The sequence below is a fragment of the Brachionichthys hirsutus genome, unplaced genomic scaffold (assembly GCF_040956055.1).
Source record: "Brachionichthys hirsutus isolate HB-005 unplaced genomic scaffold, CSIRO-AGI_Bhir_v1 contig_694, whole genome shotgun sequence".
Taxonomy (NCBI): domain Eukaryota; kingdom Metazoa; phylum Chordata; class Actinopteri; order Lophiiformes; family Brachionichthyidae; genus Brachionichthys; species Brachionichthys hirsutus.
This window is the reverse complement of record NW_027180389.1, coordinates 77,554-105,144: the sequence shown is the minus strand read 5'-3', so window position 1 is coordinate 105,144 and position 27,591 is coordinate 77,554. Positions and strand designations below refer to the sequence as shown.

The 27,591-nt window shown below is 43.0% G+C and overlaps 3 protein-coding genes across 3 annotated transcripts; 1 reads left to right on the top strand and 2 right to left on the bottom strand.

Moving 5' to 3' along the window:
• Positions 1–396: 396 nt before the first annotated feature.
• On the bottom strand, positions 397–1,668 carry LOC137914468 (5-hydroxytryptamine receptor 1A-alpha-like). The gene has a single exon (XM_068758005.1). The coding sequence runs from the start codon at positions 1,666–1,668 to the stop codon at positions 397–399; it is 1,272 nt and encodes a 423-aa protein (XP_068614106.1).
• Positions 1,669–9,610: 7,942 nt separating this feature from the next.
• LOC137914478 (regulator of G-protein signaling 7-binding protein A-like) lies at positions 9,611–15,914 on the top strand. Its single transcript, XM_068758016.1, has 6 exons — positions 9,611–9,760; positions 11,073–11,239; positions 13,868–13,998; positions 14,354–14,498; positions 14,605–14,675; positions 15,823–15,914. The coding sequence occupies exons 1-6, from the start codon at positions 9,611–9,613 to the stop codon at positions 15,912–15,914; spliced, it is 756 nt and encodes a 251-aa protein (XP_068614117.1).
• Positions 15,915–17,532: 1,618 nt separating this feature from the next.
• LOC137914474 (complement component C7-like) lies at positions 17,533–24,536 on the bottom strand. Its single transcript, XM_068758011.1, has 18 exons — positions 24,531–24,536; positions 23,258–23,319; positions 23,050–23,128; positions 22,813–22,954; positions 22,578–22,719; positions 21,934–22,072; positions 21,680–21,823; positions 21,311–21,554; positions 20,918–21,031; positions 20,643–20,797; positions 20,310–20,538; positions 19,661–19,832; positions 19,456–19,543; positions 18,954–19,086; positions 18,677–18,865; positions 18,327–18,426; positions 18,020–18,204; positions 17,533–17,928 (listed from the first exon to the last, which is right to left on the bottom strand). Exons 1-18 carry the CDS (start codon positions 24,534–24,536, stop codon positions 17,744–17,746), a joined length of 2,508 nt encoding a protein of 835 aa, XP_068614112.1. The 3' UTR covers positions 17,533–17,743.
• Positions 24,537–27,591: the final 3,055 nt, after the last annotated feature.

Here is a 27,591-nt window from a genome sequence, read left to right as displayed (position 1 = left end):
TGGAGCTATTACTTTCCACAACAGGGCCCACGTTTTTGGCTCGTCCCTTAATTCATTGATGATGAATTTTCATTTTCTGAACAAGAATCGACTCGTGCTTCTTGATGACAAACTTTGATGTCCTTTATTGTTTCGGTGCTACAAAGCTCATGAAGTAGGAAGGAGCCCCTGCGTGTCTCGTCTCATGGTAAAATGCGTGGAATCAGCACAGGACACGGCTCGCATGACACTACAATGATGGCTGCCGTGGCATATAGACTATATATACTGTAGCAACAACACTGAATAGACATGAGCTTGTACATTAAGAGTGAAAGTTCCGTCCCTGAATGCAAACTATGCTGAATAAATATGTACTTTGTTGTTGTTCCATAAAGTCCGTTTCCCCCGGTGTGACTACGGTCTGTGAAATTTGCATCTTAAAATCTTCTTGAAAGCACTTTGGAAGTCTTTGTTGAAATATGCGTAAATGATGGGGTTGAGGAGCGAGTTGGAGTAGCCCAGCCAGCTGATGACCGCGCCGAGCCAGTCGGGCATGTAGCAGTGGTCTGCGCAGAAAGGCAGCACCAGTGCGACGATGAAAAACGGCAGCCAGCAGAAAATAAAAGTTCCCATGATGATCCCCAACGTTTTCACCGTTTTGCGTTCCCGAGCCAGCGCGATCTTCCTCTTCGCCCACGTGTTTTTGTCGTTGATGTTGTCGCAGCCGTGCGTCGAGGACTGAGGCGTGCTGGGCAGCGGCAGGTGCGTTTTTGAGTTGCTGATAACTTCGATGATCTCGAGAGACTCGCCCTCCTCTCCGTGCTTCACCGCGCCGTTTACGCACGGAGAGCTGGTTTTTGAATCGGCGCTGCGCTTCCAGCCTTTGGCTTCTCCGTTCGTTTTCTTATGGAAGACGGCCGGTGACATGGTCGAACTCTTGTCTGACACTTTTGCCGTCTCGGTTTTCTTGACAGTCTTTCGAATCCGAAACCGGGCAGCCCTGAATATCCGCCCGTACAGGACCAACATAAGAATAAGTGGGATGTAAAAAGCTCCAAATGTCGAGTAGATGGTGTAGCCCGGGTCCTGGCTGATGATGCAGGCGTCCGGCTTCGCTCTGTCTTCTGCGCTTCTCCAGCCTAACATAGGCGGAATAGAGACGGAGAAACCAATGAGCCAAGTTACGCAAATCAAGATCGCGGCTCGCCTCGGTGTCCGTTTATTTACATAGTCAATAGGGTCTGTTATGGCCCAGTACCTATCCAAGGCAATTGCGCACAGATGCAGGATGGACGATGTGCAACATAGTACATCCAAAGAGATGAATAAATCACAGATCTCCTGCCCCAGCGTCCACTTATTCAAAACCTGGTAGAGGGCTGCCATAGGCAGAACCAATACCGACACCATGAGATCTGTCACGGCCAGAGATCCGATCAGATAGTTAGCCACGTTCTGGAGAGATCTCTCCAGGGCGATAGCGGCTACGACGCACGCGTTGCCAAATATGGAGCAGAGGATGAGGGCCCCCAGGAGCAAAGAGGTGACAATCTGGTAACTCAGCTCCAGATCTGGAAGAGACCCGGACCCCGTCCCGTTCTCACCCTGGTCCCAGCCGGCACCTACGCCTTCAGGGTGACCGCCGGTCGGGCTGCTGCCGTTGCTGCTTGTTGTTATAAAATCCATAATGCGTGCACGCTCAAAGCGCAACTTTACCAGAGCAGTTGGGGACACTCCGCCGGACAGATAAGCAGGACGCAGTCAGCCCCTCAGACTGCTGCTGCTGCGCGTTTTACCGGGGTCCATCGGAGTTACCGCGCTCCTGCAGCCGCTCTCAGGACGCATGACGCAGCCGTGTTTGTGAGCGTGTGCGTGTGCGTGTGTGTTTGTGTGTGATTTAGCTGGTGTGTGTTGACAGCCAGGTGCGCTCACTGGTGCTGCGATCATCTGAGCTTGATGACGCCGTGAAGTCATTTATACCAGCTGCTTCGGGTACGTCAGACCGCGTGGAGGTCGCCCCGGAGTTTTGTGCCTCTGCTCTCCTCGCTGCTCCATTTTTCATCGCAGACAGCCGAGGAGGGTGCAGAGCGCTCCTCTCCCTGTTCTCTCGCACAGCAGGGTTGATATCAGTTTAGACTAAAACGATAAGTTGTAAGATTTTGAAAAGTAAGAGGAGGGGGGGGGGGGAGTTGGAGAGCTACTCGACGTAACAGAGAAAATATTAAAAAATATATTTCTGAATTTAAAATTAAACGAGATGAAGATAATTTCATTGAAGACAAACGTTCATAAAATATTGAGAGATGTGCATTTCGAATCGCAAAGGATAAAGCGGTAACGCGCACAGTGTTTGGAGGAAGGCTGATTTCAGCACCAGGGTCAGCTCCGCGGCATAACAGAGAGGAGAACTGCCGCCATCTGCTGTTCACAACGGGTACTGCTTGTGTGAAGCGAAGGAAGACGCTCTTTCTGGTGTGTGTGTGAGAGAGAGAGAGAGCGAGAGAGCAACTGTTGCTTTTTTCCGACATGGAATGAAAGCAACTGGTGGTGGAGAACAAACCTTTCTTTGCAGAGTGGTTTGCTTCAGGGTTTTCAGCGCTCTATAATCTAGATTGGAGTTCGGAGGATAATTTGACAATATCTCAAATTGAATGGGAAAGACACACAAAAGTTACCTCTAAATTTCAGTTATAATATTCACAGTGAGGAGAAATGTTACTCCTAGTTTGACGAAGTTATCATAACTAGTTGAGGATCATATTCAGTGTTAAAGATGCATGGATACATTACAATACATTACTCTTAAATCCATGCAAGTGCAGCTGCAGAAAACGCTGTTTCTTACTGTGCTTTATAATCAAAGTACTGTATTGCAGTACAAATAACTACAGAGTTTTGGCCAGAGAAAAGCTGACGCAGTGGGAGTAGACATCAGGGGGTAAAAAAAGTGGCTCTGGCTTTTTCACTTTTTCACTAGCAGTGTGGTGTCTATAGATTCACACAAGACAATAGTGAGGCCATGAACTGCACACCTTTTGTGCAGGGGCTTACTGTGGAATGTCCCAGTGGGGTAACAGGGGTAGCACAGACCAGTCCAGTTAGCTGCACCACTCACCTCCTCTACACTGGAACAGTCCTCTCTCTTTAATAAAGAGCCTGAACCACGGCATCCGGGAGTTGGTGGCAGAGAGAATATCTATGGAAAGATGAGAGGGAAGACCGGGCTGCCTGGTTGAAACGGCATCAGATGCACTCTGCTGGCAACTCGGCAGCCTCGAGCGCACCGTCATGAGCACCGATGCAGGAGCCTCTGACGAGAATGACTCAGGCAGGCTTGAGGGTCACCGAACCGAAGCTGTTGGTGAAGAGAACAACAACAACAACAGGACTTACACGCCATGCTTAAAGGTGGTGAGACCAAGACTGAGGAGCGCAAATCCAGCTGGAGAGGGAAGATCGAACCGCATGGAGCAACTGGTGAGGCCTGCTTTACCAGGGAGGAAAGCGCACAGGAAGACCTGCAGCGTGGACAGCAGAGGAAGATTGAGAGAGGGAAACCAAGACAAGGACGAAATCAGGCTAAATGCTGAACATGTACCGGGAAGGGAGAGAGGAATGCTAAGGATGAGAAAGAACCGCCGAGGAAGAGGATGCAAGGAAAGCCTGTCAAGCAGTAGTTCTGACATCCAGTCAAACAGCACTTTGGAAGCTGGAGAAGGCTCAAACTCACATAGAGGGCAGACAGGTCTTAAATCTCAAAGTAATGGATGTGCCTCAACGAACGGAGCCAAAATGACCCCCCAACACCCTCGACCAACAATGCGAACCATGCCTTCCCCTTCAGTTCAAACCAGATCCACACCTCTGTCACCTCGGAGTCCTCCGCCGAGGACGACCACAGAAGATCAAGACCTCTGCTCCTTTCGGTCGCCCAGAGCAACATATTCATTCTGGGAAGAACTTAGCTCAGGAGGAGGAACTGAGCTGTCTTCACAAAACCACCATCAGACACAGATTTTATCTCCCACCACCTTAGAACCAGGAGATGAAGACGAGGAGGAGGAGGAGGAGGAAAAAGAAGATGAGGATCTGGAAGAAGAAGAAGAAAGTGATGCTGTAATAGTGATAATGAATCAAACCGTGACTCCAGCATCAGTGCCGCCTTGTGTTCCTTTCGGAGAAGCGAGGATTAGTAAAAGAGAGAGGAACAGGATTAAGTGTCTGAGGAGGAGGCAGAGGAGAAGGGAGCGGTGGAGGGAAAGTCATCTCCAGGGGTGCAGACAGGTGAATCACACTTTCTCAAATGCCCACTTTTATGATGTCTATCAAATGCAAATCATTTATGAACTTTTCCAAAAATTTAATTTGTAATTATTATCACTTTTTTTTTTTTTTTTACCATTTATCAAGTATTCATGTATTTCGCTGCAGTCTTTCTAAGTTAGCTCTACACATATGGATGACACATGGATGTTATGCCCTGGGGTTGATAATGATGGACCTGCATAACAGACCCATTTAAACCATATACATTTAAAAATGGGAGACTAATTTAAATAATAATGATAAAGCAAATGCCAGTATTGGGTATGTTTGACATAAAATCACCAAAGAAGACAAGATGCATCTCTTTTTATCTGCATACATTTGGGCAATTTAATGTTTGCCTCATCTGGAGCAGTCTCAGCACCAAGCCCGTCTCAATAGCCTTTGTCTCTGTGGTTTCAAGTGGGCCGACATCTGAATTACTTGCACTACGAGGCTCGGGTGGAGAGCCCTCTAAAACCGTTAAAACCAGAGAGCAGATTCTATTTTCACTGACTTGCAGATCTGGCAGGTTGGATTTATTCTGTTTGTTGTTTTACTAATGAGTACCTAAAGCCTGACTAGTTCTGTGACATCACTATTACGCCACAGCAATAAGTAAAAAAAACTAACTCCAATCACTACAAATTCTTTTTTCAGAATCTTAAAATTATAGCAATGGATGATTATATTAATTGATGTACTAACTATTAGTTAAACTGGTTTGTAGTTTTGTCCTGTCTGATTAAATCTGGACGACAATGTCCTACTCCACTTCATACGGTGCACAACAGGTTAAAAAAAAAATGAAGCAGGTGTTGTTATCATGCAGTTTCCCATAGGAAGTGGTTGCATCCTACATGATCCAAAGGTAATTAGTGCGGCATTGTTTACACCACCCAACTGCTCTCATTGCTGGTGCACATAAGATGAAAATAGGTCAATGTGTTGGGAAAAAAATCAAATTCGATTCTTTCAAAAAAAAACTTTAGATCAGCAAAGCAAAAGTTCCATTCATTTATAGTAAAGAGAAGAGGTTTTCTCCATGCCTGCAGAAAACGTCTCCGTGATAAAGAAATGGCACATGGGTTTATTTACGTGCACATTCTCCTGAGCAAAACGTCTGTCTTACAGTTGCAGCTTTGCAATGGGAGAACCTTGGTGCCAGCGGGTTATTGGGAGGATTGCAGTCAAAGTTTTCTCCTTTGTGTTAAGAATGACACACCTTGGGAGGCAGGGCTGGTGCAACACCGAAGTCTCCGGGGCTCCCCCTGGTGAAAGAGTGGTAGTTCATGAGGAAGCACCTTAAGGCTGTTTTGAGACTGGAGCTTCAGACGCCAGTCCTTTGGGGTCTGCAGACGAAGGTCTGAGAAGGAAGTGAGGGGCTTTGGAGACTACTCTGTCAACTAGTTTTTGTACTTCATCTGTTACAAGTTGTATATATACAAGTGGTTGTAGATGTACCATGCATAATAGATTGAAAGGACATGTATATGCAACATAAAAATAATACGCATGGATTCCTATAGGGCAGCATTTTAGATCAGGGTTAGTTTCTCCCGCATGCATTACAGCAAGTTTAAGTTGGTCTCACTCTGATTGTGTTCATTGTTTTCATCGCCGGCTCCTCACACTTATCACACTGTGTTGGTGAGTGGCAATGACATTCACACTCATCAAATGGGGTGCAATAAAAAAAAAAACATATTCTCAAGAGGGCCACAAAAAGAAGACAATTTCACTTGCATTTATGACAATCTGGTGTGTAATGTATGCTCAGATCCTGAAGTGTGTGTGTGTGTGTGTTCTTCTGAACTCTTTTCTGTTAACCTTTTGCTCCATGCTGAGAAGTTGGCCCCTTCCACTTAGAAATGGGTTTGCATTCCGAAAAACATTTTACATTTTATTCTGTCAACGCGGCATCTTGATGTTTCCAAACACCACATGCATGTAGTCCGGTTGCGATGTAAAGTATTTAAGACAAGGTACATTTAAACAGATCTTAATATGTTATCTAAGATAGAATTAGAACTCATAACGCAGTCATATCGGCGACCCCCCTCCCCCACTCTGGCTTTTCTCTGCCTCAGAGTTCACCGGGGACCCTGTCCATCAGCAGCAGCGAGGATGAAGAGGACTCGGGTGCCGGGGACAGAGAAGGTTACATCTGTGCAGTGTGTTTGGATGTCTACTTCAGCCCGTACATGTGTCACCCCTGCAATCACATTTTCTGTGAACCCTGTCTAAGGACGCTGGCAAAGGACAGCCCCACTAACACCCCCTGCCCCCTCTGCAGAACCATCATCACACATGTCTTCTTCCAGAAGGGTGAGCTAACGGTGCACAAAGTGATTGTCACACAATTCACCTCATTTGAAATACTCAATAAGAGCTTCTTCTGACGCTGCTCAGCCTCTACAAATCCTCACCAGAGAATATGTGTGCAAAGGGTGTCACTTTCCAGCCACATTCATATACACTTTCTTTTGTGACATCTGGGATGAGATTGTTTGGAGGGCCACAGCTGCAGGTGTCCCATAGGGAGAAGAAAATGCCTTTAGTTTGTCTCTGAGCAGATGAGTCACCCACACCTACTGCAGAAAAATCAACAGTAACCTGGACCTTATGTTGTACTTTCAGATGAAAATAAGAAATACTGTTTCTTCGGAGTGTAAAAAAAGAAGATGTATTTATATCAGAATGCCGCAGAAAAAGAAGCAATAGCCTTACGTATAACATCTCAACAAAACTATTGTTAAAACTGTGGGCATATCCTGCATGCATGAGGCTGAATGATGGTGGCTATGAAGGCTGCAGGCACACTAAGGGCTCTTGTGAAACATTAAGCAAGAAAGATTGTAGATTCTCATGTCGACTGCCAAAGGCAAGGTCACGTAAAAGCAGATCAGGGAGAGAAGGAGGGAGGCTGCCGATGCTGCGTGAATTTGTTTTTTAAGGGACAGAAAGAGATGAAACAGTACCTGTCCAAGACCCAAACGTATGAGTGAAATGTCAACCTGTGATAATATTTGTATCCCCGCCTTTTTGACAGAGTTAAACCAAAGTGCAAGGACGGTTTTCCCTCAGGAATACCTCTCTCGAAAACAGAACTTCCAAAAAGCAAGTTGCGCGAAGTGGCCTCTCCCAAGCTGTCGAAAACTCTTTCGCATCTTTGGAGGCAAGTTTCCATAACGCACCATCTGTCTGTTTCAGAACCCGTTCATCTGTAAAAAATCACTGGAATACACATTTGAAACTCATCTTCCAAGTAAAATACATTTTACCTGTTACCTTTTAACAGTATTCGGAGTTGTTGGGACAGTAAGTCACAATAAGCACGTAAACGTAGAATGCAAGATTCTCCTGAAGTTGTTCCACCATGTAAATTAGTCTCTGTTAGAATCCTCAGATTAATAGAGTAATTAAGAAGGGCCTGCAGAAATATTCTAACACCAGTGTTGATAGATTTGGATTCATTTTTTGCTGAGTACAACTTAAATTAAAATGAAAAGATAAGATTCCTCATTTGTAATCCGACCCAGGCTTCCAGAGGCCACCCAGTCCCGTTCCTAGACGCCCGGCCCCCCACATAGCAGGATTCCATCTAGACGCCATGGACTTTCAAGATGACTCTCGAGGCTGGCGCCTCGACATGAACATGGTCATCATCTACATCTTTTCAGTCAACTGGGTCATAGGCTTCTTCATATTGTGCTTCATTTGCTACGTCTTCTACCCTTCTTCGTGACAGCTCTGCCTCAGATAACGGAGCAGCATGACAAGGAAAGGCTAAAGACTATTTTCTTGGAGGGTAAATCTGAGCTGCATGGATGTAATGAGAAGACAATGCGGCGTGAATTCCGCGCAGTTGGGATGGCGTGCTGTGGTGAAAACAACAGCGGGACCAGCTTGTTGGCTCCCATTAATAAATGATTTAATTGGAGACATGTATAGTGGCATGCTTGGGAATGCAAGGTTCTCTGCTCCCTGTCTCCAAGTGATGCACATTAAATGCTGGTGGCAAAGATGTTTTGTATGGAGAGAAGCCCTACAATACTTCAGAATGAACACAAGTGTTAAAATCCATTATAATAAAAACAAAAACAAATGAATAACATGTGATGAGTTTTAGGCGGATTTTTATGCGCCGTGAATGAAATGGAAGATTTTTCATCATTGAAGTTGATGCCATTTAGGCTAACACGTTCTGAGAGGAAATAAGGACACTGATCAGTGTCCTCGAAGGACACTGGTGTCCCAGCAGGGACAGTTAACTATAACTAACTGGACAGTTTGAGGTCAAAATCAGTTACTTTTTTTGCGTGATGATTTTTGTCTTTGCAACATTTTGTTTTCTCAATGGTAGAGAGCTCAGAATTCTATCAAAGCCTCCCCTCTTCACATTAGACCCGATACTCTTTGTAAACTATATTTAATACAACATTTAAAAGCATCCACCGGGATGTTGAACTAATCGATGATGCGCATTGGCTGCCAAAGGAGGCCAGTGGGTTTCATGGTTGGAAACCAACTGCTCCAGTCCTTTGGGTGCGCAGCGTTGCCATCTATTGAGCCACGTCGGGCCTGTAGCAGCAACTGCTTGTCTTGCGTCCTGCCTCTCCAAGGTTAGAGGCCCGCCCGACGCACTGGCATCCGCTCGAAGGAGCAGACGCAGGCGGGCTGGCATCACGACCGACACGCAGGAATGAAGTTTTCTTGAACAATCACACTTTCTTTGACACAGAGGTGTAGGTGCGGAGCGCAGAGGAGAAAACGATCGTTACCGTCCGTCTTTATTGGTGCTTAATGGAAACGCGTAAACATAAGAAATGGTTGCATTTGGAGAATATCAGTGAACGCGTCGGTCTTCTTCCGGCATCGGTGCGTCAGAGAAGACGCCTCAGCTAGCTGGACGCCGGGTTTGGGGCTGGGAAGTCTTCACTGCGCACCGTGCGCTGCTGCCGCTGGAGTGAAGGTGACTTGCGCCCCGTCGCAGTGAAGGCAATGCGGAGAGGAGTCGCAGGCGCTCATCCGGTGCTTCCGATGCGCGCTGAGGCTCGTCTGGGAAAAGATTTGCTCCGTCTCCCGCACTAGAGGGGAAGGAACGCGAGAGGGACAGACTGAGCAACAACCGTAATTGAGTTTCGACCCAGCCAGGAGTTTGGCGAAGGTAAATCGAGCGTAGACAGAAGAATAGGGTGAACAGTCGGTGCAGGGGTGGCGCGGAAGGAAGGAAGGGAAACGGTGGCGGACTTTGTGGGGTAATAAGACAAAAAAAAAAAACGTTCTGCATTAGGGCTGTTTTCTTAGTGGATGTGTATGCATGAGTTCTGCATCGAATGGGCGCAAAAACCGCCCCAGACCCGCTGGAAATCTCTTCCAGATCGGAAAGCCCCCTTCCCGAGACGCACAGAGGAGGGAGAGCACCGAAAGTACCCGCAAAGCCCAGCGCGCCGTGGCCGACTGCAGAATGGTAGGTTTGCGGCACGGCAATGCCCGCATGGTGCCTCTGATCGATGCTGCGTTATTCTCTAACCCTTCTTTGTCCTAAGACCGTCCAGCATCCCATGCATGAAGGATGCGCAGGCGACAGCTGTTAAAAAAAAATACTATAAGCATAAAAATAGGCTTTGTGAATTTGCATCGCTTTATCGGCAGTGAAGCCAAGCAGATCGCCTCGGCGTGGACGTGGACGTGGAGTGTGTGGTGAAAAGCTCCTGGTGGAGATTTGGGACTGATTTCTGAAATTCCGTGAATTGCACCATCGCCTCGGAGGCGTTCGCGCTGTTGGCGCACGAGTCCCGCGTTTTGACAGATGCAGGCAGGAATGCTCGTTTGTGCAGCTTCACGCTTTCATCCATCAGTGAACGTCATGGAGCCTTGCCGACCACGAGCACGAGCACGAGGCGAATGTTATGCCACGCAAGCTGCGCACACAATGCGTCTCAAGCTCACGCAAACATCCAGATTTAGTCTATTTGGGACCCATTAAAAAAATCTATTAATGAATATGCGCTATAACCGAGAACTAATTGATGGCAATGATTCATATTTTATCAGAGATCAATACGCTTTGGTGAACTCAATGTTTAAGTTGCGTCTAGTTGCACCAGCAGTGACTAATCATTTGTCCCCAGTGTGGAAAATAATCATCATAGTATTGCTCAGGGGTGTTGCTGGACGTCGAGCTGTGCTGGGCCACGTAGGCACCATCACTAAAACTCAAGTCATAAAATGTGTTTTACTTTCTCCGAAAAGAAGTACAGACAGAGATAAACGCGAAAAGAGATTTATCTTCATGAAAGTATTTATTTCGGCTTCTATTGTGGACATTATGTTTTGTAATGAAACCGTTATAGTGTGCATACAGAAATAACTAATAGTTATTCAACTATTGTGAAATTATATGCTTCTGCATTTCAGATTAAATATATCGTAAAAACATACCCAACACAAAGTCCAAACTCGTGTTCATTTTCTGAGTCTCTTACGCATTCTATTCCTATGTGACATCACAACAACAAACATGTAAATAAAAATTATTAAAGTGATTATTTAGCTATCATTTAAATTGCTTCATAAAAATAAAAACAAATCAAGTGAGATATTTTATTATTTGAGCCCCATTTAAAAGGGGTCTAGGTACACCCCTGGTACTACTGGATGTAGTGCTGCCTGGCATTTTCTAATCTACTGCATTGACCACAAAAGGAACTTCTTTACAGGTTCTCTCCACTAGTTCTCTGGGAAATAATATATTTTTATGCTGTTTTAATGTGATGCAGATCGTCCAAGAGTTTAATACACTTGTGGCTCTGTACCGTGAACTGGTCATCTCAATCGGCGAAATCACCGCCGACTGTCCCTCTTTACGGGCCGAAATGCTGAAGACCCGAACCAAAGGCTGCGAAATGGCGAGAGCGGCACACCACAGCCTCTCCTTGATGTCAGGGTGAGTGGGTACACTGTCACGGTTGTGAAAATGAATGCCTTACAAATTTCTCTCAGGGCGTGCAAATGCAGCAAAAGGGGTGCGCTGCAAAAATGCTGCATCTAAAGTTCTAAAGTTTCAAATTTTACCTCACAAGCATCCCTTAGTTTAGGCTCATGTGTAAAGCCCTGTGTGCTACCTTCTAAAGAAATCACCCAGGACTGTGACAACAGTGAGAGAGGAATGGGGCGGGGGCGGGGGGGAGGTTGAGAAAACCGAATGAGATCAGCTTTCACTAACCACAATGTCTCTAATTGCTAAAGTAGGTGGGAAACTGCTGCACCGTGAATCAATCGCAGCGGCACACTGTAACTGACCACTTGCCATTAGCAGCAGTTTAAGATGTTCGTGTCTGAAGTGGAACGCTTCCCAGGATGAAAGGCCGGATAATGTGGAGCTGAGGAGGTGGATGTTGGGGTTTAAAATGCACTGGAAGTGTGGCGCCGGTGTCTGTGTTCGGTTACTGTTGAGAGCATTTAGATGCCAACATGCTTTGTTTGTTTTAATAGCTGATGTTGTGTGATCATCCCTGTTAGTTTGTTTGTTTGGCAACAAAATATCTTGAAAAGTTGTCAACAGGTTTAGATTGGATTATTGTGGGTGGATTTTAAGTCAGGTTGTGGATGCAGATTCTGGGTCTTTTTTTTTTTTTTCACACAATGACACAATTGCATAAAGAATAATGGGCTAATCCAAACAGAAATAGCCAAGCAACGAACACTGACAAGCTCTCTCCCTTCGTCTTCCCTCTGAGGCCGACTGGTAAACAATTGTTACAGGATTTTGTTTTGACGTATGCTGGGAACTATTTTCCTATTGTTTGGGTTTTAGTGACAGTGGCGTTGGCGGCGGTTTGCCTTCTCTGAGTGCTTTCTCGTTGTTGGATGTTATTGTTTTCCACTTTGCACGATATTTATAACAATCTAAATCCTTGTTTTTCATCAACAAATATAATTGCAAAAATACTGTGTATTATGTGTCTCGTTTAGATTTAGGGTTTGGTTGAAGATTTGCGTTAAACATCAGTGATAGTAGCCTCACGTTCATCGGCTTGGCCTGCATCCTCCTATGACTATTGAATATAGAGATTTTCTGAAGCAGACTAAAACCAGGCACCAGGTTTACTCCGGCTAGCGCCCCCTTCTTGACCGACCTATGACATCACTGAATGCTGTCCCATTAAACTTTTCCCGTAATGTTTATAGGGATGGGCTCAGAATATTTCAGCTCTATCTTCTGTTTCCGGGCTCAACAATTATTCCACTTGCTATATCTGTGCCGCAGTTTAAGAATAAATATAGATTTCTGCGTACATAAACCATCTCTTACATGCATAATAAAAACAACCCATAAAGTATGGATCCTTTATACCAGCCACAATAGTGTCTGCTGCGTATTTCCTGTCACGTGCAAACATGAATCACACAATAACCTCTAAATAGATGCTTTTTAATAACAAGTCTCCTTTAATAGTAGCTCATTTCAATCTTTGGCGAGACAGTGCAGACCCATTATGCCCTTCCCTGTTCTATTTCTAATATGTATCTTGTAATTATAGAGCGAGATGCACTTATACACTTGCAGTGTATAAGTTCTTGAACTTCCTGCTGTTGATATAGAAATAGAAAGAGTGCAGCATCTTTAGAGGGAACTCAAAGTTCCCCGTGATAACAGCAATCACAGAATGCTACCCCGTTTAACAGGATAGCGCCGATGACAGCTGTGCTTCTGCGACACATCTATAGCAGGCAGCACTGTGACAAAACCAGGATCGGAAGAAGACCAAGCTCGCCTTTGGAACAGAAATGCAACGGCACGATTCGTGTGAGAAATATTCATACCAGGTGGAAGCTTCACGCCTTTCAAGCGCTGTCACTTTCACATGTGATATCACACCCACTGAACATCACCTGCTGCAGTTTCCCCTTGAACAACAGATATATGGATGTGAAGCTGCTGTGGTGTCGATCAGCTTTAATGTAATACACATTTATTGTTTAACGTATTAATTAAATAAATTACTGTTAGCTCATGATTAATGGAGACTCTCATTTAAGAGAGGTGTAACACCACAAATTCCTCCAATCACAAATTAATTAATGAGTAATTATACTCATTCTGTGCAGGCAGTTGCCTCACAGCAAGAAGGCCATAGGTTCAAGTCTAACTTGTGGCCTTTCTGTGAGGCTTTTGAGTGTTCTCCCCTTGTCTGTGTGGGTTCTCTCCGGGTTCTCCGGCTTCGTCCCACCACCAAAAACATGCAAATTAGGCGAATTGGTTACACTAAATTGTCCGTAGGTGTGAGTGTGTGTGTAAATGATTCTCTGCCTTTGTGTGGCCCTGCGATGAACTGGCGGCTTGTCCAGGGTGTACCCCGCCTCTTGCCCGTTTACTGCAGGGATAGGCTCCAGCATGCCACGCCACCCGGTAACGGACAAAGCGGTTCAGAAGATGAATTAATTAATTAATTAATAAAGTCAAAATCAGTAAATTCTGTGAATTTGTCTTTATGCCTTAATCTGACTTTTTGCTCTGTTATTTCTAAATGTACGAAATCATGCTCATCATTGATTGATTGATTGATTTTAGACCAGCGGATGCAGAGATCCACCCTGAGATCTGTAGGCTCTTCATCCAGCTGCAGTGCTGTCTGGAGATGTACATCACTGAGATGCTCAAGTCTGTCTGCCTGCTGGGCTCCCTGCAGCTCCACAGGAAAGGTTGGTGTAGGAACAAGCCTCATGGCATCGCTTTTTATCAACTTCACAATAGAGTTAGTGTGTAACTTTAAATAAATGAAATGAATAGTATCGGCTCTCCTTTGTTCCAGTCATGAAATTTGAATGACACCAGCAGCTTTCTTAATGCGCACTTCCCAACCAGTTTCTTTATTAGATCAGAAATTAAAATTATTATTATTATTATTATTATACTAATATTATAGTATTAGTATTTAAAAAACATTGCATTTTTGTGAACAGTTATAAAAAAGTACTTTAGCCCGTGTACGCTTGGTACGTTTTAATGCATGCAGCGGTGATACATGTTAAAAGCTTGTTACACTTTACATGCCAGGTAAGGATCCCTGTGGTCCTCCGGGGGCTGACAGTAAGACCGAGGACAGCTCAGACATCCCCATCCTTGAGGACACCTCCTCCTCCAACACTGACTATCCTCACCTGTGCTGGCTGGTGGCCACCGACATAGAAAATATAGAAAGGTAGGCGGATGAAAAACGTCCTGTGGCTGATGATGTGTCCTTTACGTCCATTTGTTTCTGCGAAATAGACACAAGAACATATAAGACCTGACTTGTGTGGTTGCAGGGATATGAGGGAGATGAAGAACCTTCTCAGTAAACTCAGGGAGACAATGCCTTTACCGCTGAAGAACCAAGGTGAGGTGGAAACTCAAACTCACAGGTTTGAACTTGCACGTACCGGGTCCACACACCACATGATTAACCACTACACCAGTCTCGCAGCCGATATGTTTGCGTTTTGGGAAGGGTTTTTTTTGCATCCGAGTCATTTGATTTTGAACCGATACCGAGTCCCGATCTGTTACTTCTATAATACATTCTAAAAACATTTAAATTAGAGTGAAGAAGCAGATCCAGGATGTCCCTTATTTTTTTGTTTTATTCATCTTATTTCAACATTTAACTCTTAAACGGAGCACTTCTGTGGCGCAGCTTGAACATTCAAGTAATAAATGAAATACTTTTTTCACTTTGGACTTGGACTAGTGCAACAGGAAATATTAAATACGAATACTTTAAATAAATTGAACAGCACCTCAATCGCAAGGTTTTTGTCATCCACTTCAATTTGACAGCATTCAACCAATAGTAAGGTGTAAGGTGACTTTATTTGTACCCGAAGGTAGATTTGGTTTACGGCAGTTACACTCTGCTGCTGGTCGCAGCGTGCGCAGCGCATGCAATGTGGGTGAAGTGTCTTGCCTAAGGACACAACGACAGTGTATCTCCAGATCTGATAAAAAGTAATGGAAATAATAACTGTAACTTGTGAAATATGGCAGTAAAAGCCACGTTGCGTGAACATTGTTAGAAAAGCATGGTTCAAAATTAACAATATAAAACAGATACGGATTTGACCGAAGCACATAATTTCTTAAAGGAAATTTAAAAAATCCCTTACGTAATGAAAATATTAATATCTTTTAATTACTTTTTTTTAAATGTTTAATTGAGTCCTGATCAGGAGTTAACCTTCGATTCCAATCGAGTCTGAACGCACGCGATTGGGCCCGATTTCTGAACACGTGATCGGATCGGAACATCTCTATCTAATAGTTTTGTTTCAAAGTTTTTAGTGTGACATATCCAGTTGGTTTACATTGTGATACTTGAAATAATGGCAACGTCATGAGGCAAAACACAAAGCAAAGCAAAAGCTTAAACGCTAAAATGTGGATCTCCAAAGATAAAAATTAAAATTAAAATGAAAGAAAGAGTGTGTTGTTCCTCAAAATATAAAAATGTCTGATTGGATGTTGTTTGTTTGCGGTCTTGTGCCCAGATGACAGCAGTTTGCTGAACCTGACTCCCTACCCACTGGTCCAACAGAGGAAGAGGCGGTTCTTTGGGCTCTGTTGCCTGGTCACCAGCTAAGGGCCTTGCCTTGGTGGGTAGAAGGCAGCAACAAAGACACCATTACCCACTGTCCTTCACCACTTGTGTCTCCCACCAATCTATTACTGCCATTTTCAAATAAATTGTCTTTATTTCTCTCTTTTTTTAAGGCTCTCCATTTTATAATTTTATTTTGTAATACAAATAAGAATTGTAACTGCATTGTAATGAAAACAATAGTCATGAACATATATTTTAAAATATTTTGCAACAAATTCTACTTTTTTGTTGAATGAAGTCAGATATCTGCTTGTTCAATGTAAAAATGAATGAGAGGTCATTTGAAAAATGTTAATGTTCGCATACTTAAATGAGTGTATGAAATGAGGATTCGTGTTTAAAAAGGGAATTTAATCATTTGTTTTTTTCAGATTTAATGTGATAACTTAAGAATATCATCCGCACATTCGAGGATGGCCCTTATAATAGCAAAGTTATACATTCGTCCAAGCTGAGAGGACAGGTTTGTGCAGTTTGTTGTGTATTACAGTCTCAGTTTCTTGTCTTTCTTCTCAGCTTACTTTATTTTGTCTTCCATAAACTAAGAACCTGTACCCAATTTTTTTTTCCTTTCCAGCTTCATAATAGAATTCACGATGAAAAATAATCAAAAGGAAAACCTTCTTTGCACACAATATCTATCCATAAATTGAGATATTATTCCTGTATATATATACACATGGTCTTTACGCAAAGATCTCCGGATTATGTTCAGAGTTGGTGAACAAAGATTCTATTGGTTGGAATAAGCAGGGGTGCTCTTCCTGTGTCTCAGATGGTGGATGCAGACAGACGGCTGCTCTTGCTTCTGAATGCGCAGAGTTTAGGGCACAGAAAAGGTACATTAGGCAAGCTGAAAGAGGTCATTTTACATTGTTAATAAAACAACTTTTGTTATCGAAACAGAAGAACTCTTTAATTTTTTTGCATGTGATGTGAAATGTCCACTAGATGGAGACAAACTATATCTGATTATTATTATTATTATTATTATTTTTAAAGCTGCGGGTCTCATTGACGTGACTTTTCGCCACGAATAAAACATTACATATTTAGCAAGATAACTCAAGAAGTTCTGGACCGATCTTGAACTTTTCAGTAGCTGTTGGGAATGGTACAGGAACAGATGATTACATTTAGGTGATGTTCCGGAAGAGATCCTGGATTATGGATCAGTTTGAAAGTTTCTGAAACATTTCAGTCAATGGAGCTTCAAAATGTGTTCCTCAATATCTCAGTCGATTATTGGCCAATGTTTATGGGATTTGACGCAATCATGTACGGTGGTGATCTCGATCTCTTCACTGAATTAAAGTAAAAAAATATATGTAATTTTAACATTGTAAACTCAATTTACAGATTCAAAAATTCAAAAACGCCGATTCACATGGTTGGTGTATAAAGATACCAAGAACAATTTAGACTATTTTGGCGTTCTAGTGTCCACTTCACCATGTGGACAGTGTAAATTTAATTACCGGTATGAGGGGAATGAGCTGCTTGGCAAAGGGCTGCGCTTCCATAAAAAAATAAATACGCAAAATCTTAAGCCGGATACCATACCCGACGCAAGTCTCTGCATTTATCTGGGCTTGGGGCATTTGCTATTTATTTATTGGCTTAATGTTGTTTTACATAATGAAATGATACATGCATGATACTGTTCACTTACTGTGAATTATAGTAATAACATAAAACCATTGATACAAAACAAATTTAGTGGGAAATGAAAAGAACTGTTATAAAAGATGAATGGGTCAAGAAATGACAAGAAAGGGTTATAATGGTGAAGTCCTCCTCCGGAATTCTCAGGAAGTGCAAGGAAGGATGCTGACAACGGACACCGTTTCCCCTTTACATCTCCGTAGTCCCGCTTCGCATTCGCTCATGGTCCGGACTGCCGTGGTTGCGTCGTCCCCGACACGAACACACACACTGATTCCTGGGTTTGAACAATCCGCAGAATCTTTACAGCGACATTCATTGGTTTGATCTGAGGAAATGATGTTGAGGCAAATGAAAACACTACAAATTGAAAGTACCATCTGTCATAATTGATACTGTGTAACTTTGGTTGTTCTAACCATTGCAGGTCTCCCACATGTGACATTTAGTGCATTCTGTTGTGTTGCGCCCTGGCCATGTGCAGGAGCTGTCCTCAGCTATCGTGTGAATCCTCCCCATGCACTTAAGGGCATGCATTTTGCACACATTCACAAGAATTGATGTTCTTCTCCCAGCAAAAGTGGCGCATACATCTAAAGATGAACTGGTGACAAGAAAAAAGAAAAGAAAAATCATCACCAAACACTGCCGCCGCATGAACGAGACACTCGGGCCAACATGTATACCGTCACTGGACCAGTAAGATGGTTCCCAGTATAAACGTACCCGCACTCAAAAGGCATTTTGCAAACACATTGTCCTCTGGAAGGCTTCTCCCATGGTTCACATTGCACCAAGTGATCGGCGTGTTGTTGGGGCATTTGGACTGTAGGATATATATATATACAATTGATTATTACATATTTCTAATGCAGTACCTTCAAACAAAAAATAGCATACAGTGAACAGTGAGGAATTAGAATATATGAAGAGAAACCAGCCTGGCAAACCCACGTGGACACGGGGAGAACATACAAACTCAGCACAGATGGGATTCAAACCCAGTACCTTCTTGCTGCGTGGTGACAGTGCAACCCACCCGCCCATATTTATGTAAATCTTTAAGTGCAATTCACCTGGGCTGCATTTGATGTCTGCTGGGTCTGGTGAAAAATGAAGACTGGGATCACATATAATTGTTGCTTCACCAAGGAGCTGTCTCCCCGCTGGACAGGACAATTCGACTGCCTCCCCTACGCCATAGGCCCGATGTAAAGGAGATGCTATGACATCTTCAGCAAGGGACTCAAGTTTGCAGCTTAAGACTGGAGAAAAAGTCAGTGTTAAACAAGGGAACACTGCATTTCACTGTCATGTGCCTGTAAATGTTAGACAAGGGATAGTGATTCTGACCCGTACACAACCCAGGCCTGCCAGACCAAGTCTGATCGGCAGTGCATTCTAGGTTGTTCAGCCCAATAAGATGGAAACCGCCAGTGCAGCTGTACTGGACTCTGCTCCCGACCAGGTAAGTGTCCTCCGGATCCTGTGGAGCACACAGGAGCAAAAACAAAAAGGATGAATAAGTTCCTTCCTTTAGTTTTGACCTTTTTATAGAAAGATAGTGTGCAAGGCAGCTTCGTAGATAGGTCTGAATGTAAATATAAATCATGAGTGGAACATATTTATATTTACAGAAATATCACCTTATTAGATTAACCACATCACAAGATTGCTCCATATTAGATCTAGGTGTGTCGGGCTGACTCAAGTAAATGAAACTAGTTTTCAGAGCATTAACAAAATAACCAGAAAACTTGTCAGTGTAATTCTATAGATATTAAATTACTCCAATGTCCCCCCGCCGCCCCCTCCAAATATTGCACTTTAAATTGAAGTTTGACTTCATCTTTACCAGGATGTAACCATTGATTAGAGCCGGTGGGGTTCCACATCTCGAACTTGCTTGGACCATTTCATTGAAACACTGAGGTTCCATGGTTCTGTATCAACATAGTCAAAAATGGGATGATGCACATTGTCAGCACCGCAAAGCTTTGCCCGTATTGAGAATCTAAAACAATCAACAGTCAGAAAATGGTTACAAAGTCCATACTGACTTTAAGTACTCCAGATTTTGGTCTTCACAGTCAGATGTCTCAGTAGAGTCCCCGATGCAGTCTTTACCCCGATTCTGAGGAGTGGGATTAGAGCAGGTACGACTTCTGGACCTTCGAACCCCAGAGCACTGTGACCAGGCAGACCAGCAGGACCAGCTACCATGGATCCCTCCTTGATCAGCAGCAGCAAAAAAGGGAGAAAGATGGAGAAAGGGAGGAACGTCTATGTGTAGCCATTAAAGGGTTATAATATCCTATTAGCCATATTGAAATATGTATGATATGTAACGTAAGAACAGCTTTAGAGATGCTCGAATGTAGATTTTATATAAGATTTTACTTTACTGTTTCCCCATATTTATGTTAAGATAAGAATAAATGTCCAAAAAGTCTAGTCTTAATTAACAGTGGTTTTCTGGTTTACTGAATTGGAATAACTTTCCAGGGTCTCAAATGATTTTCACACTTAACATTTGCAAAGCCTAAACAATCTATCCGTTTCCAATCTAAATGCTAAGCCAGGTTAAATGTCTGCCACTGATAGCTTTGTGGGCTACAGACAGGAAGGTGGTAAAGACCTTCTCATCTCAAGTTATTCTTCTTAAGATCGACCCATCTTCACCAAGACCAAATAACATGTGACACCCACCTTGCTGATCCTCCAGATCAGCTCCGTGCTCACAAGCCAGCCCAAACGTGCCAGGTTTACAGATACATTTACATTCGTCTCCATCCATGAAAGACATGCCGTTGTTGGTGCAAGGCCGGCAGTGGCAGGAGTCAGCCTCAGAGAGGTACTGCTCTATGGCCCTGCGAAGGTACAGCTTCTTCACCCCGGCACACTGAACCTCCTTCACCAGCTCAGACAGCGGTCGCAGCTGCCAAAAGAAGCATTGATACAATAAAACATAAAATAAACTAAAATTTATAAAGAGTGAATCCAATATTTAAAGTTAAAAGTGTTTATCATGCATTCCTTAACCTTTTGCTTTGTGACCTGTGGAAACAACCGAATAGAGTCAGCCCAGTTTGAGTAGGATTCCCAGTTCTTTCCCGCATCACCTGGCGCCATGGCCTTCAGATTTGCCATGTTTGAAATGGCTCCTCCCTTCACATCCACTCTTGTCAAAGTGGTACCTGTAGAACTGACTTTTTTTTTTTTTAAAGATGAGATGATGGATCACAAGATAGATTTAAGACAATTCAGATTGTTTTAACACCGAGTGAGTGCTGCTGACATGTTAGGACAAACTGTACCCCGAGATGATGAACTTTGTCCGTGACTACTGCTGCAAACCTCACGGGTAATGGGGAAAAAAAGAATCCAGCGTTGAACCCTTTCACATTCATGAGCATGAGAGCGTTCACTGACTTAGAAACCCATCGGAAGAAAAAAGAAAAACAAACAAAGGTAAGTTAACAGCAGGATTGAGGGAATATTTTATAAATGCAATGGCAAATTTATCACACTGATGTTCCTCGTAGGTTTATGAAAATAACTATAGCTGCATTAATTACCGTGTGATGTGCTTTTTCGAAATACATCAGAAACTAAATTATCGTTTTATTTCCTATTCATTGCATAAAAGAAAACAAAAGTATGCATATGTGTTTCTGCCGCTCAGTGGCTGCTGGCAAATGAATGCTCACAGAGTTGCTTTTCAGTCTTTGCATCGATCTTGACGACGATCTTGAGGGAGCCTCCGAGGCTTCCTTCAGCCAGGTAGTGTGTCCCAAACCTTTCCAAAACCTTCCTGTAGGCAGCGAAGTCATAGACTGATGGGAGTTTGACCAGTGCTTTCCAAAATTCTTCCGATATTGGGATGTACTGAGGAGAGTTGCTCTGGAATTGAGCTACCTCTATTTCACTCTTTAAAATCACAACATTCTGAATCTGGAAGAAATGGGAGGAAAAAAGAATTATTTTCCCTAAATTACATTTAAGAAAAATTACTTTTATGATTATTGTTTCCAAATAAGATATGCGTTACAGTGATAAAAGTGTGTCATCCAGCTCACCTGACTTGTGTCATATGAATCATGATAGTCATAGTTTCGATATCCTGTTGTGGTTCCAAACACTCTCTCTCGCGTGACAATGTCCTTTGCATAGTGCCACTTACTGGTGAAGATCTCATCACTGAAGTCGTTCTGAGCCTTCACCTAAATATAGCATGGTTGTGACAGTTTGAAGGTTTAATGTTGTTTCATATCCACACATTGGACAAAAATGAGTCCAGCTGAGATGCTGAGTCTTTGAAGGATTGACCAACCATGAAGCTGTACTGGATAGTACTGAGCGGGAGTCTGTAGGGTTTAAAGTTAACACCGCTAAGTATGGTTCGACACTGGCCCCCAAAACTCTTTGTGTTGATGACACTGGCCCTCAGTTTCCCTGACACCACATCAAACCTATTAAAGGGCAGAAGTATCAAACTTTTAGTCACACAATACCTGCTTGTATAAGTGCACAAACATCAGTAGGTGTATTCAATTCATTTTTATTTCTATACGGCCAGATCATAACAGAAAGTTATCGCAAGGTACTTTACAGGTGTAGCGGGGAAAGACCTGCAGGGAAAGACAGAACCCCACTTGTCCCACAAGAGCAAGCACTTTGGCGACCGAGGCAAGGAAAATCTTCCCTTTAACAGGCAGAAACCTTGAATAGAACCTAAGACTCATAGTGGGCGGCCATCTGTCTTGACCGGTTTGGGGGAGGGAGGGAGAGAGAGAGAGAGAAAGGTCTTTTAATTTATATAAGTTATTTTATATTCAATCTGTGGTCTAATAGGAAGCCAAAGCAGAGATGCTAGAACAGGGGAAATGTGTTTTCTCAGTGAAGGCCAATAGTTAGCTTATATGTCAGGAACCATTGTTGGTATTGTTGTTGTGTATGTCAAGTTTTGTTGCTTGCCCAAATCCTAGCAGTTCAATGTTTGGTGGCAGAGCTGAAGCTGTGCAGACAATATATTTTTGAATGCCACATTTTTCATCCAGACCATCCTCTTCACAGTCAAGGTCTCCGTTGCACAACAAAGATCGGCTAACACATTTCCCTGAAGGCCAAAAAGACAGTTGCGTTAAAGATTTTTTTAATATTATTATTATTCATGACAATGTGTATGTCAAACTTAAGTTTTACTTCTAACCTGACCGACAGCGAAACCGGTCTCCACATCCATCCTCTAAAGGGCAGCCTTTTGATGTTTCGCATGGCCTGGTCTCAGTTCGCTCTCCATCGCAGGCGTTCCCTCCAAAGTGAGGATGAACAGCCATGACTCTGCTCCTTGTCTGTGCCATACCGCAATGACAGAAGAAACTGTTCAATTTAAAATAGATCATATCTGAAGCAATTTTGCTGGAAAATTTGCATATTTTCATCTAACCTGTAATTTTGTGCAGCCATCGCACTCTGACCACGCCCCATATGACCCCCACTGGCAGTCGACTCTCTGCTGGCAAAACCTTGGAAGTTAAGTTGATATCAGAGCAATATAAATTTAATATAAAAGTGAAGCCAAGAGGTCACTGCTTAATTGAGTCATATATATAGAAAATGATGCAACAGTTTATTAAAACTAGATCTATATTTACCCTTTCCCCATGAACAGTAACTGCAACCAAGGTAAAATGGATATAAGGAGTTGAACGATGTTCTGAAAAAAGATAAAATTAAAAATTAAAACTTGAAAAGCACTTGGAGAGCGCAGACCTCCGCCGAGCACCCCAGTCTCCCTTTAATTGTGATTTACACCAAAAATAATGATCTTACATTTATTTTATATATATTTTTAGATTCCTTAACCATGAAACAAACATTTAGCAAATGGATTCACATTGGTATTACAAGTTTAGAAGTTATTCACACTTTCAGTAATGGCGGCTTCTTCTGGATCTAGATCTGTAGCTTTTGATGATACAACAAATCTGTTTGCCCACTACTAATTCCACAGTGTCTTGATAAAGGCCAGCAAAAACAGAACCTTCTTTTTGGATGCGATTAATATTATTGAAAGAAAATTTAACCTGATTTCAACTGGGTCTATTTACTCAGGTATTAAAGATAGAACATGGGAATATGGGACGACACATGGAACGGGAGAGCCTGAAAATACTCATGAAACAGAGGCCATTCTGGCAGAGAACTGTCCAGAGAGACAGGCCCAAAGAGGCAGGAGCTGATTGGGTGAGATGTGTAACAGGTGCGTCTCGTTCAGTTCAACATGCCTCTGCAGCTGTGCAGGGCAGAAATCAACCTGCAACAAAAGTCACCATAGCAACCCTCATAAATGGAGTTTTAATGTTAAGATTTCATATTTTTTCCTGACCTCATTCTGGATCAGAGCCAGAAGACATTTTGCATGTCAGTTCACATCAGACCCCTTTATGACTGTGATTTTTGGTGTGTGAATTGAATGCATATTTTCCAATATATGTTTTTGGGGGTTTTTTTTAAACCTCCCTTATAAATGAATGGAAAAATCCAGATTGTGACAGTATCCACAATCCGGATTAAGATAGAGGTCCCCACCCTACATGACTGTCTCAAATTCCATAAACATCGGTCAATAATCAACCAGGATATTGAGGAATAAATTTTGAAGCTCCATTGACTCCAATGTTAACTAAAATTTGTTCCTGGTAAGATTCCAAACATTTTCTCAACATTTCAACAGGATCCATCCAGAAGGTTTTGAGTTATCTTGCTAACAGACAGACAGACAGACAGACCAACGACATGGAAAAGATAACCTCCTTGGTGGAGGTAAAGAGAGAACATGGGAAAGACAGAAAGATCATGGCACACATTAAATACTATATTAATCATTAGAGCTCAGACTATATCATATAATTAAAATCTACTTGCCTTCATGGTGACTGAAGAGCAGCAAAGAGGCCTCAACAAGCTCTGACGCTGCTTACTCAGATTTTACCACGGTCTGCTCTCATAAGAGCAAAACACTTCTCCTGAAATTCCAGGGAATTTGTGTGTGTGTGTGTGCGCGCGTGTGTGTGTTTGTGCAAGACAGGGAGGACTCTGCCAAAAAACATCTGAAGGATCATTGCGAAACCAAAAGCAAAGATTCCTGTTGAAGTGAGAACCTCCATGTGTGCTTCTCCTGACTATTTATCATTAAGCACATACATCACACAATAAGCAGTGTTTCTTTTAATGTATACTGTAAAAAAATAAAAATAAATCTACTTCTTTCTTGCATCAGAGCATTTGTGTACTTCATTCCAAACCACTGAGCACATGCAGTGCTTCTCTTCTGGGTCGGCCTCAAAGCTGAGACTCTTCCAAAAACCAGAAAGAACTGCGTATCCCATCTTTGGTACATTCACAGAGCCCTATAAAGAAAACGTTAAAATTAAAATCTCAATCACAAATGTTCTACAATGTAGTCTTACATCTTTAACGTTGCATGACTTTTAAAGCTTTGACAATAACCCTTCCAAATTTGTCTAAATTATTATTTTTTCCATCTTTAATCTGTTGAAGGAGGGATTTTTCAGCAGATGAAAGCTTTTACAGATACAGAAAAAGGGAACAGATACCATTTTAGTATAAGATGTGATGTACTCTAGCAAGCACTGGAGGGCAATAAAGACTTCAGAATGACTCCGTCTACATGGATGAAAGGAGAATCAAGGCTGAGCACATTCAAGGATACAGTAGTGAGTAGGAGCCCTAAATGCTTAGAGGATTAAAACAGCATCTGGGCTTCATGATTTGGACAAGGATTAGACTACATGTATTGCAGATCAATGTTAATGATTTATCCATGTGTTGAGAGGAGCAGAGTATACTGATGATGATTAGGTTCATGACAATGTCAGCAGTGAGATGTCTTGGAGTCACACTGATTTTCCGCCATATAATTATAGTACGTATAGTATTCCCATATTTGTATTCATTTTAGATGGGCAGCTGGCACTGGTAGCTTCATGTTTGATAATGTGTCTTAATATCTGCATTACTGTATAAATTACAGAAAATAGCAAGAAATCTTGAGAGAAAAGAAAAAGCAAATCGAGCAGAATATCAGCTTGCATCGTAATAAATTTAAAAAAAACCATTCTGCACAATCTAAATGTGGTCGAGCGTTAGCTTTCGGTGTTCCTAAATGACTCAGTGACTGTTCCTCAGGAGGCAGCCAGACCAAAAGCCTCCACCAGTGCCGTTTCTGTGGGGTCTCTACATGTTTGAAGGACGACTTTGACATTGTCATCTGCAATGGAACATTAGTCTGCCTGAGAAAAAGTCTGCGAGGCACAGACAGATAGACCTTTAATCTCTCTCGAGTCAACATCATTTCAAAAAGTTCAGCAATGATATTCATGTCCCGACAACCCAGTGCTTAAAATACATACTGCACATAACAGTGACGTCCCCGACTTGATTCACAAAGCGTGGCCTTTATTTCAAAAGCCTCCTTGTACGCCACGTCAACAGTCTGGACATCAAGGTGAGGAATTATATTTAAATCCTGCTTTGAAATCTACAACATGCCTGCTTGAGGTAAATGGATAATGCATTCCCATCCTACCTTAAAAATGTATTAATTATTGCTCAAGCCTATTGCTGGCATTAGCAAGAGTGTTTTCTGCCATTCCTATCGCATTCAGTCCCCTCCCCTCCCATGATCCTCCCTTTCTCCCCCGGCATCATAATCGTGGTGAGGTTTCTAGTAAACAGTGCAGCCTATCATTTCACACACACACACACACACACCCCCCCCCACCCCCCCAATTTAACGGCTGTGATATAAGCTTGGTCTTTGGTACCCCTTTGTCCACTGGTCACCTCGACATGTCCAGAAATAGAATCACACAATAGACTCACGACTCCACGGTGACTGCATTAGTCTGCCCCCCCCCCCCCCCCACTCCCCCACACCTCTCCATCTGGTGGCAGGTTTCTTCTTTTAGAGGAAAACGGTAATTCCCTCCTCCTTGGCATTGATTATACAGATTTGAATGACGTCACTTCCACTGTATTGGTTGGATCTTTGCACCACCCACCAACCTATTCAACACATGTAGGGGTATAAATGGAGCACTGCCTTTTACAACCTCCAAAATCACTTTGAGTACCCAGTTATGTCTTTTGTCATTGCCAGCGCTAAATCAGGCTGTTGGTAACAATGCGCTCAGCGACCTGCCAGCCTGCTCTGCCTGTGCCTGCAAGCATCAACCTCCAGCTGGCTTGTTGCACCCCCCAACCTATTCCCAACTGCTCCTGCTCTCATGTTGCTGTAGAGTAGACAATGTTGCAGGACTTCCCTCCTACCTTTGAAGGTAACGCGACCACATGTGTGTTTGTTTACTGCCTTTTCAACCATTCTGGAAGTTACTGTAGCTCTGCTGCCCGAAAGGCAACACGTTGTGTAAAGATAGATAGATAGATAGATAGATAGACAGATGTTTCACAGTGATTATATTTGAGCAAATTCTGCTGTGATTAGATGGGATGTACATTTCAATATAAAGAAGTGAATCATGCATGCTTGTCCATCATATCAACACAGGGTGGTGATATGATGGACGAGGTCATAGCAGCGGTCATTTCTGACTGATGGCCTTTTCAAAGAGAATGATGGGATGTCAGCATAACCTCTACTCTCTTTCTCTGTGTCCCTCTGCCTCAGTCTTTCGCTCTCTCTGGCTGCACCCGTGGGTCGTTTTCTGCTTCCATGTCCGTGTTCTATGTTTCCTGAGTGACCATCTGGAGTATCTTTGACTCCTGTTGTTCAATTTGGTACGAGGGCTGACAGTTTCTCTTATTTTATGGAGCTGTTTTATGTCTCCATGCTGTCTTGGGCAGCAGGGCGGATAGCACCGTTGCCTCACAGCAAGAAGGGCGCAGGTTCCAATCTGACTTGCGGCCTTTCTGTGAGGAGTTTGCATGTTCTCCCCGTGTCTGC